Source organism: Ranitomeya imitator, chromosome 2 (assembly GCF_032444005.1).
Source record: "Ranitomeya imitator isolate aRanImi1 chromosome 2, aRanImi1.pri, whole genome shotgun sequence".
In the NCBI taxonomy this organism is placed as follows: Eukaryota; Metazoa; Chordata; class Amphibia; order Anura; family Dendrobatidae; genus Ranitomeya; species Ranitomeya imitator.
The window spans coordinates 633,212,598-633,224,299 of record NC_091283.1 but is presented as its reverse complement, the minus strand read 5'-3'; the positions used below and the strand labels follow the sequence as shown (position 1 = coordinate 633,224,299).

The 11,702-nt window shown below is 42.3% G+C and overlaps 1 protein-coding gene across 2 annotated transcripts in view; it reads left to right on the top strand.

The window, feature by feature from the left end:
• Positions 1-284: 284 nt before the first annotated feature.
• Positions 285-11,702, top strand: part of LOC138665289 (calcium-binding protein 2-like) — a 68,222-nt gene continuing 56,804 nt past the window's right edge. Inside the window, exons 1-2 of one of the 2 annotated variants that reach the window (XM_069752630.1) lie at positions 285-581; positions 5,466-5,496. In XM_069752630.1, the coding sequence (XP_069608731.1) occupies positions 363-581; positions 5,466-5,496 (250 nt within the window). In that variant the 5' untranslated portion in view covers positions 285-362. Of the gene's footprint in view, positions 648-5,465; positions 5,497-11,702 lie in introns of both variants that reach the window. The other variant, XM_069752629.1, reaches the window with a different exon arrangement.

The following is an 11,702-nucleotide window of genomic DNA, read 5'->3' as shown; positions in this document are numbered from 1 at the left end:
CACAAATTACCACAGATACAAAATTCCGTGCCTCGTAAGAGTGAAGGCTCTTAAAGCCACAAAAGATGGTCAAAATTTATAATAATGTCTGTGGTTTTAGAGAGGTATGGTTATGTGTCCTCATACCTTTAACCATACAATTGGGCAATCTATTAATGTGGACTGACTATGAATACATTCTGTATGTTATAAATAAGAAGAGCAAGGTGCTGGTCACATGTCCAATCCCTAATCTCTTTAAACTCTTTAACATGGCTCAGAACAAGTTGATGTTATTAGATTACTGGTAATCCTTTGTGTGCTCTACTGGTCTGAACAACACTGTCACAGGAAGCTACCAACTATCCATCTGAAACCATCTTATGTCTCACAGCTCCGGAGCCAAGACATCTAGCACCCCAGAAAAAGACGTGGCAAAAAGCCACACTGGGGCAAAAAACAAAAGTGAAGGAGATGCTGGCAGCAAGAAGGGAGCAACAGGAGGTAATGAAGGAGACCAGAAGGCTCTAACAGGAGGAGGTCATGAGAAAAAGAGCCCTCACCATGGCCACGATAGTAAAGGTCAACCCAAAGGCAAGAGGGTGAGCGATGCCCAAAGCCTCACAAACACAGCGTATTCTCCATTCTTAAATGCACTTTTCAGTAAGGTAGGTAAACTGGGTGTCTTTAGGTAACTTGCATAAATGAAAACCAGATTTTTATTATGAGACCCCTAGGAAAAATAGCCAACTTTGCCATGACAGTCTAACAGAGAGGCCTAAGTTCCCAAGAGCAGGTGTGGCTGCTGTTAGCTTCTTGTCATGTCCCTCTGGCTCTTAGAGAGTCCCCTCTATAACGTGTTTCTGCTCATGTATGGTGTATAGACAGAGGGTTGGACTTATGGTACAACACTTTTCAATGGCTTGTATTTATTTTTTCCTCCACCTTGTCTGATCTCAATGTATACACTAAGTGTCTTGTATGTAAATGTATCATGTGTTTCTGACTAAGGCATAGTTAAGTTTTCCCTATTTACCTTTAAGAATTATCATCATATTTGGGATTTGTTAAAGTTCCCCATATTAAAGAAGCACTCTCATGCACAACATAATGTGATGTAGATAGATATAAAGAAGAAGCAATGGAGCTGGCACCACCTGTGTATTGATAGAGTGCTAACAAAAGTACATTTAAGACAAATACAATTTAAAAATGAGGAAAGACTAATTCAAAACATAGGTGGCACTTCCTAAATATAACCAAATATTCATTATGTAACAAACACAAAAACTCGACAAATTAAAACATTTAAAATAGCGCATTTTGCGCAAGAACCTGTTTCCTAGGACAAAAATTGGCACTGGGATACATCCCTTAAGAACGGTGTGATAACCCATAGACCCATGTAAACGAACTGAATATCTGAAATAAGTAAGAATGGATAATACCCTTAAAGTGATGAAAGTAATATTCAGTAAAAAAGAAAGGTTCAATGCACATGTACAGATGGTAGGTTATGCAGTAGGGTCCCAGATGCTCCACTTTCCATAAGATGCTTTTTCTATGTGCCAAGTTACCTGGTGACTCTGCACATGGCACTTTATTGCACTTAGTTATTGCATATTTTCTTTTACAGTATATATACTTTTGATTCTGCATTATATACTGTCTGTACATGTGCATTTTACCATTCTTATTTACTGAATTTTCTTGACATCATTTTAGGAGTAGTGTTCATTCTACCATACTACTCGTACATGGCTCTATTGGTTATCATGCTGGTGATGTGGGTTGTATCCAAGTGCCAATTTTTGGCCTAGGAAATAGGTTCAAGCACAATTTTATATGTTTTTTGTGTTGTCTAGGTTTCTGCTTCTTAGGCTGCTTTTACTCTTGCTGTGTTTATGCGGCCCCAATAGATTTCTATCATGCCGCAAAAACAGCTCGCAAAAATACATTGTAGCGCTGTGTCCCATATGGCCGTGTAAAAGCTGCTTTTACGCTTGCCGTGTTTTTGCGGGCCATTTTTGCGGCCCCAATAGATTTCTATGGGGCCGCAAAAGCAGCCCGCAAAAATACATCGTAGAGCCATGTCCCATATGGCCGCGAGGACCGTATATACGGCCGTGAAAAAATATCAAATGGACACGGCCTCCATTTAAAACAATGGTACCGCAAAAACAACGGTGGTTTGCTTTTGTGGTACACCGTATTATTTTTTCCCTGCAATTTGTTACAACAGGGAAAAACGGTGATCCGAGAAGGTTATTTGCAGCCCATGTGTGCGGGAGACCACAAAAAACACGGCATTACGGCCAGCAAAAACGTCCGGAAAAATGGGCTGCAAAAAGCCCAGCATGTGTAAGAGTGAACATTTACATTGTTTAAATTTAGGAAGTGCCACCAATCTTTTATGTCTTTGGTCTTTCCTCTTTTTTGAATTTTATGTGTGTTAATATACTCACTTACCGGCGTCTTCTCCGGCATCCGTTCCGGTCCTCTTCTGGGTGATGTCACCGCTCTTCAGACTCTCTGGGTCACACTATGCTCTGCATGAGCCAGAAGTTTCTTTTAGAATGTAGGTCTATGGAGCCTATAAGCCACTTCCGGGCCACACACAGAATGCACTGTGACCCAGAAATTTTGAAGAAGGTGACATCTCTTAGAAAAGGAGCAGAACGACACTGGATACCAGAGAAGATGGCGGTAGGTGAGTATATTAATACATGCACACTACACGACATGCATATACACACATATAGTGACAAAATAAGTATTGGAGGGCTTACTTAAAGGTGACATTACATTTCTAATGTATAGAATGTATCTTCACGTTATGCCCCCCCAACCCACATACTGCACTTATTATGGATGGCCATAAATGAAAAACCTGACATAGCCATAAGGCAATGGCAGCAATCATAAATGTCATGGCTACAGTAATAAAAGCCATGTCATGATGCCAATGTGAACGTCGCCTAAAAGCACAATGCTCTATAGAAGTGGTTTTTTTTGCTACAATCATTGCTGGGTAAGTTTATTTGGGCTAAAAAGAAACTCAGAATAGCACTTAATGTGATGTACCATCATTATAATTTGGGAGGCATGGGATCCCTAATTTAGCCAGCTACTACAAAGCCTCCATACTAGACGCAATTGGAAGCTGGTGGCAAGAAGAACGGACGGAGAAATGGATGCAGATCGAACTGCAAAATGCTCCTAGGGGTTCCACACATTGGTTATTGGCATCACTTTTGCTTGGGAAAGTAGATTATAATTTACCATTAAATTCAATGTCTACCCTAGTAAAACTATGGAGGAATATTAACCCTAACAACGTAAATTTAGCTCTATCCGAGCTATTGAAGCGCATATCCCAGACTTGTGCCTGAGGGAATGGGAAGAGTTGGGGATTTCTAAACTGAATCTCTTGTTTGTATCCTCCCATCTCAGAGCTTTCAGTTCCCTGCAGGAACAGTTTGGTCTCAGTAAGACTTGTTTTTATCAATACTTACAAATTGGACACTCATTTACTTCTCAGTCTTTTGTGGTGGATGACCTCCCTTGGAATTCTGCATGCTGGGGCAGACTTTCTAGCTCCTCAAACCCCCCAATCAAAGGTCATTCTTACATATACAAACTATTATCACAGGATACAGATATTCAATCAAAGTATCGCTATGTGCTAAAATGGGAAAAGATCTTTTCATTTAATGCTTCACTGGAACAGTGGTGGGAGTCGAATAGATGGATTTTGAAGTCCTCTTCCTGTATTAACCACGTGGAGCAAATTAAAAAGATTCAGTTAGATTGTTATATGTGCCCTTTGAGGATTGCATCTTATTCCCCCAATTTTCCTCTGCGTTTTGGAAGGAGTGTCAACTATTGGGGGATATTGGGCATATGTGGTGGTTCTGCCCTAAGGTCCAGGTATTTTGGGGATCGGTGGAGGATCTCATTAACTCTCTTACGGGTATTAGAATAAATCTCGCGGGCCAATTAGCAGTCCTTAACATTGGTATAGATGACCTTCCTTTTCCTGTAGGAACCTGTTTTTCTCATATCTTATTGCTGCCAGACAATGCTTAGCACTTTGTTGGAAGACTCCCAGGGTACCTTAGCTGATTTGATAGACAAAATTAATATACATTACCAATACGAATCATTCCTCACTTTAAACCTGTCACATGAAACCAATATAGAGGAAAGGTGGGCCTTGTGGAGTGCTTCGCAGTGGGCCTATATACCTAATATTCCCTGAATTCAGTTTTTGCAACTCTAGAGCTTTCAAATGAAATATGCATTCTTAGATCTCTAATTTCTCTTATGGCATCCTGTTAATTGGTTATAGTGTTATTCCCATGTTTATTCTTCCGATTCCTAACTACCCATTTCCCATCCTATACTAACTAAACCCCCCTTCTTATTCGCCCTCCCCCCCCCCCCTTACATATAATTTGAAGGTAATTGTGCCATATACAAATGTATAAAACCTAAGCGCCTTTTTACTTGTTACTCTTTTTGGAAAAGTTCAATAAAAAGTTATTGGTTTAAAAAAAAAAGAGGTATGGTAGTTTTTGGCCATTTATCAAAGGTTTTTCCAAGATTACCATTATTTTTTTCTATTTATCTGATTTGTAAATTTTAAAAATAATAAAATAAGATTTACTCACCCACCATATATTCAATGATACCTTTCTTCTGCTACCCCAAGTTTTTGAGGATAGACTACAGTGGTGATGTTAACTCTACACTACATGTGCCCCCACACAGCTAATCATTGGGCTCATATATGTATAGTGATCACTATAACTGGGTTAAATACCTTGTAAAAAAAAATCTCTGAGCTCCCCTTATTGTGCCGTTTGTTCCATTTTACTTTTTGTCACTCCATTGCAGACATATTCATATTTGTTTCTTCTGGAGTGCACTATGTGAAATTTCTACTTGCAGACCAACTGGGTGTTTCTTCAGAGTCTGCATGTGCTTTCACCCCTCTCACCCAGATGGTGCCAATCAAAGCTCAGCAGCTGATCTAGCCGTCTATTAATCTCAGACCGTGCTGAGCTGTGATTGGCAGCATCTAGGAGTGAGTGGTGAAAGTGCAAGCACTCAAAGAAAACTCTGAAGAAACGCCCAGTTGGCCTCAAAGAAGAAATTTCTCATCATATAATGCACTAAAAAAGCGACAGTTGTGAATATCTCTGCAATGGAGTGACGCAGAGCAAAATGGAAAAGAGGGGCATAATCAGGAGAGCTCAGGGAGTTTTACACGATACTTAACTCATTTTTTTGAGCATTTGACAGGTACTCTTTAACAATAAGCCTTAAAGGAGATTTTTGTTCCAGAATAGCAGCACTACTTTTGTCCATGTCTCTATCTAGTAAAGAGATGTACGATACGTGCGATACATAATACTCGGATGTACAGTATCCTACACTGAAGCCGGCAGTCTCTAATGGTCTCCTCTTTTTTTACAATGTAGGAGAGGGATTTGGCCCCCGAAGAAATGGACGGTGAGTCTCAGGATGAGAAGCTTATGATTAACCTGTTATGTAACCCCAGGGGCTCTGTGGTGATTCTTTGTATTTGTTTAATACTGTGATCCTTGATAAGCAGATCAGTCCGAAGTCAGTGCATTTTTTTTTTAAATTACAATTTTTTATTATTTTAATCTTTTTTGTCTTCACCTGAAAAAAGCAACAACAACATGGTTTATGCAAGAGATTAAATAAGGCCTTGCAGGTTCAGTAATCTAATTGTTTATACGGAAAAAAGGATATATAGACCCATTCTTCAAAAATATATATATTTTCTAATATATATATATATATATATATATATATATATATATATATACAGTTAGGTCCATATATATTTGGACAGAGACAACATTTTTCTAATTTTGGTTATAGACATTACCACAATGAATTTTAACCCCTTCCCGACCCATGACGCCACGTAGGCGTCATGAAAGTCGGTGCCATTCCGACCCATGACGCCTATGTGGCGTCATGGAAAGATCGCGTCCCTGCAGGCCGGGTGAAAGGGTTAACTCCCATTTCACCCGATCTGCAGGGACAGGGGGAGTGGTAGTTTAGCCCAGGGGGGGTGGCTTCACCCCCTCGTGGCTACGATCGCTCTGATTGGCTGTTGAAAGTGAAACTGCCAATCAGAGCGATTTGTAATATTTCACCCATTATAACGGGTGAAATATTACAATCCAGCCATGGCCGATGCTGAAATATCATCGGCCATGGCTGGAAATACTAGTGTGCCCCCACCCCACCCCTCCGATCGCCCCCCCACCCCCCCGATCTGGCCGGTACACTGCTCCGGCTCCCCTCCGCCCTGTGCTCCGCTCCCCCCCGTGCTCGTGTCCGCTCCCCCCGTGCTCCAATCACCCCCCCGTGCTCCAATCACCCCCCCTGCACTCCGATCCACCCCCCCCAGTGCTCCGTTCCACCCCCCCGTGCTCCGTTCCAGCCCCCCGTGCTCCGTTCCACGCCCCCCGCGCTCCGTTCCACCCCTCCCGCGCTCCGATTCCCCCCCCCGTGCTCCGATCCCCCCCCCATGGTCCCCCCCCACCCTATCATACTTACCGATCCAGCCGTGGTCCCGTCCGTCTTCTCCCGGGCGCCGCCATCTTCCAAAATGGCGGGCGCATGCGCAGTGCGCCCACCGAATCTGCCGTTCCAAAGTGCATTTTGATCACTGAGATATAATCTATCTCAGTGATCAAAATAAAAAAAATAATAAATGACCCCCCCCTTTGTCACCCCCATAGGTAGGGACAATAAAAAAATAAAGAAATTTTTTTTTCCCACTAATGTTAGAATAGGGTTAGGGTTAGGGGTAGGGTTAGGGGTAGGGTTAGGGGTAGGGCTAGGGGTAGGGTTAGGGTTAGGGGTAGGGTTAGGGGTAGGGTTAGGGTTAGGGTTAGGGCTAGGGTTAGGGCTAGGGTTAGGGCTAGGGTTAGGGTTAGGAATGTGCACACGTATTCTGGTCCTCTGCGGATTTTTCCGCTGCGGATTTGATAAATCCGCAGTGCTAAACCGCTGCGGATTTATGGCGGATTTACCGCGTTTTTTTCTGCGCATTTCACTGCGGTTTTACAATTGCGATTTTCTATTGGAGCAGTTGTAAAACCGCTGCGGAATCCGCACAAAGAAGTGACATGCTGCGGAATGTAAACCGCTGCGTTTCCGTGCAGTTTTTCCGCAGCATGTGTACAGCGATTTTTGTTTCCCGTAGGTTTACATTGAACTGTACACTCATGGGAAACTGCTGCGGATCCGCAGCGTTTTCCGCAGCATGTGCACATACCTTTAGAATTAGGCTATGTGCACACGGTGCGGATTTGGCTGCGGATTCGCAGCAGTGTTCCATCAGGTTTACAGTACCATGTAAACATATGAAAAACCAAATCCGCTGTGCCCATGGTGCGGAAAATACCGCGCGGAAACGCTGCGTTGTATTTTCCGCAGCATGTCAATTCTTTGTGCGGATTCCGCAGCGTTTTACACCTGTTCCTCAATAGGAATCCACAGGTGAAATCCGCACAAAAAACACTGGAAATCCGCGGAAAATCCGCAGGTAAAACACAGTGCCTTTTACCCGCAGATTTTTCAAAAATGGTGCGGAACTATCTCACACGAATCCGCAACGTGGGCACATAGCCTTAGGGTTAGGGTTGGAATTAGGGTTGTGGTTAGGGTTAGTGGTGTGTTGGGGTTAGTGTTGTGGTTAGGGGTGTGTTGGGGTTAGGGTTGTGATTAGGGTTATGGCTACAGTTGGGATTAGGGTTAGGGGTGTGTTGGGGTTAGTGTTGGAGGTAGAATTGAGGGGTTACCACTGTTTAGGCACATCAGGGGTCTCCAAACGCAACATGGCGCCACCATTGATTCCAGCCAATCTCGTATTCAAAAAGTCAAATGGTGCTCCCTCACTTCCGAGCCCTGACGTGTGCCCAAACAGTGGTTTACCCCCACATATGGGGTACCAGCATACTCAGGACAAACTGCGCAACAATTACTGGGGTCCAATTTCTCCTGTTACCCTTGTGAATCTAAAAAAATGCTTGCTAAAACATAATTTTTGAGGAAAGAAAAATGATTTTTTATTTTCACGGCTCTGCGTTGTAAACGTCTGTGAAGCACTTGGAGGTTCAAAGTGCTCACCACATATCTAGATAAGTTCCTTGGGGGGTCTAGTTTCTAAAATGGGGTCACTTGTGGGGGGTTTCTACTGTTTAGGCACACCAGGGGCTCTGCAAACGCAACGTGACACCCGCAGACCATTCCATCAAAGTCTGCATTTCAAAAGTCACTACTTCCCTTCTGAGCCCCGACGTGTGCCCAAACAGTGGTTTACCCCCACATATGGGGTATCAGCGTACTCAGGAGAAACTGGACAACAACTTTTGGGGTCCAATTTCTCCTGTAACCCTTGGGAAAATAAAAAATTCTGGGCTAAATAATTATTTTTGAGGAAAGAAAACGTATTTATTATTTTCACGGCTCTGCATTATAAACTTCTATGAAGCACTTGGGGGTTCAAAGTGCTCATCACACATCTAGATAAGTTCCTTTCAGGGTCTAGTTTCCAAAATGGGGTCACTTGTGGGGGGTTTCTACTGTTTAGGCACATCAGGGGCTCTGCAAACGCAACGTGACGCCCGCAGAGCATTCCATCAAAGTCTGCATTTCAAAACGTCACTACTTCAATTCCAAGCCCCGGCATGTGCCCAAACAGTAGTTTACCCCCACATATGGGGTATCACCGTACTCAGGAGAAACTGGACAACAAATATTGGGGTCAAATTTCTCCTGTTACCCTTGGGAAAATTAAAAAATTCTGGGCTAAATAATTATTTTTGAGGAAAGAAAACGTATTTATTATTTTCACGGCTCTGCATTATAAACTTCTATGAAGCACTTGGGGGTTCAAAGTGCTCACCACACATCTAGATAAGTTCCTTTGGGGGTCTAGTTTCCAAAATGGGGTCACTTGTGGGGGGTTTCTACTGTTAAGCCACATCAGGGGCTCTGCAAACGCAACGTGACGCCCACAGAGCATTCCATCAAAGTCTGCATTTCAAAACGTCACTACTTCACTTCCGAGCCCCGGCATGTGCCCAAACAGTGATTTACCCCCACATATGGGGTATCAGCGTACTCAGGAGAAACTGGAAAACAACTTTTGGGGTCAAATTTCTCCTGTTACCCTTGGGAAAATAAAAAATTGCAGGCTAAAAGATCATTTTTGAGAAAATAATTTTTTTTTTTATTTTCATGGCTCTGCGTTATAAACTTCTGTGAAGCACTTGGGGGTTCAAAGTCCTCACCACACATCTAGATTAGTTCCTTTGGGGGTCTAGTTTCTAAAATGGTGTCATTTCTGGGGGATCTCCAATGTTTAGGCACACAGGGGCTCTCCAAACGTGACATGGTGTCCGCTAATGATTGGAGCTAATTTTCCATTTAAAAAGCCAAATGGCGTGCCATCCCTTCCGAGCCCTGCCGTGCGCCCAAACAGTGGTTTACCCCCACATATGGGGTATCAGCGTACTCAGGACAAACTGGACAACAATATTTGGGGTCCAATTTCTCCTATTATCCTTTTCAAAATAGGAAATTCCAGGCTAAAAAATCATTTTTGAGGAAAGAAAAATTATTTTTTATTTTCATGGCTCTGCGTTATAAACTTCTGTGAAGCACCTGGGGGTTTAAAGTGCTCAATATGCATCTAGATAAGTTCCTTGGGGGGTCTAGTTTCCAAAATGGGGTCACTTGTGCGGGAGCTCCAATGTTTAGGCACACAGGGGCTCTCCAAACGCGACATGGTGTCCGCTAACAATTGGAGCTAATTTTCCATTCAAAAAGTCAAATGGCGCGCCTTCTCTTCCGAGCCCTGCCGAGTGCCCAAACAGTGGTTTACCCCCACATATGAGGTATCGGCGTACTCGGGAGAAATTGCCCAACAAATTTTATGATCCATTTTATCCTACTGCCCATGTGAAAATGAAAAAATTGAGGCGAAAAGAATTTTTTTGTGAAAAAAAATTACTTTTTCATTTTTACAGATCAATTTGTGAAGCACCTGAGGGTTTAAAGTGCTCACTAGGCATCTAAATTAGTTCCTTGGGGGGTCTAGTTTCCAAAATGCGGTCACTTGTGGGGGAGCGCCAATGTTTAGGCACACAGGAGCTATCCAAACGCGACATGGTGTCCGCTAACGATGGAAATAATTTTTCATTCAAAAAGTCAAATGGCGCTCCTTTCCTTCCGAGCCTTACCATGTGCCCAAACAGTGGTTTACCCCCACATGTGAGGTATTGGTGTACTCAGGAGAAATTGCCCAACACATTTTAGGATCCATTTTATCCTGTTGCCCATGTGAAAATGAAAAAATTGAGGCTAAAAGAATTTTTTTGTGAAAAAAAAGTACTTTTTCATTTTTACGGATCAATTTGTGAAGCACCTGGGGGTTCAAAGTGCTCACTATGCATCTAGATAAGTTCCTTGGGGCGTCTAGTTTCCAAAATGGGGTCACTTGTGGGGGAGCTCCAATTTTTAGGCAAACGGGGGCTCTCCAAACGTGACATGGTGTCCGCTAAAGAGTGGAGCCAATTTTTGATTCAAAAAGTCAAATGGCGCTCCTTCCCTTCCAAGCCCTGCCGTGCGCCCAAACAGTGGTTTACCCCCACATATGAGGTATCAGCGTACTCAGGACAAATTGGACAACAACTTTCGTGGTTCAGTTTCTCCTTTTACCATTGGGAAAATAAAAAAATTGTTGCTAAAAGATAATTTTTGTGACTAAAAAGTTAAATGTTCATTTTTTCCTTCCATGTTGCTTCTGCTGCTGTGAAGCACCTGAAGGGTTAATAAACTTCTTGAATGTGGTTTTGAGTACCTTGAGGGGTGCAGTTTTTAGAATGGTGTCACTTTTGGGTATTTTCAGCCATATAGACCCCTCAAACTGACTTCAAATGTGAGGTGGTCCCTAAAAAAAATGGTTTTGTAAATTTCGTTGTAAAAATGACAAATCGCTGGTCGAATTTTAACCCTTATAACTTCCTAACAAAAAAAAATTTTGTTTCCAAAATTGTGCTGATGTAAAGTAAACATGTGGGAAATGTTATTTATTAACTATTTTGTGTCACATATCTCTCTGGTTTAACAGAATAAAAATTCAAAATGTGAAAATTGCGAAATTTTCAAAATTTTCGCCAAATTTCCGTGTTTATCACAAATAAATGCAGAATTTATTGACCTAAATTTACCACTAACATGAAGCCCAATATGTCACGAAAAAACAATCTCAGAACCGCTAGGATCCGTTGAAGCGTTCCTGAGTTATTACCTCATAAAGGGACACTGGTCAGAATTGCAAAAAACGGCAAGGTCTTTAAGGTCAAAATAGGCTGGGTCTTGAAGGGGTTAAACAAAACCATTCAGATGCAGTTGAAGTTCAGACTTTCAGCTTTCATTTTAGGGTATCCACATTAAAATTGGATGAAGGGTTTAGGAGTTTCAGCTCCTTAACATGTGCCGCCCTGTTTTAAAAGGGACCAAAAGTAATTGGACAGATTCAATAATTTTAAATAAAATATTCATTTTTAGTACTTGGTTGAATACCTGTTATGGCTGGCAATCAGGCAACACAGCGTGCAGTAATCAGCGCACATACAGAGATCTGGCAATAACCAAAAACAATA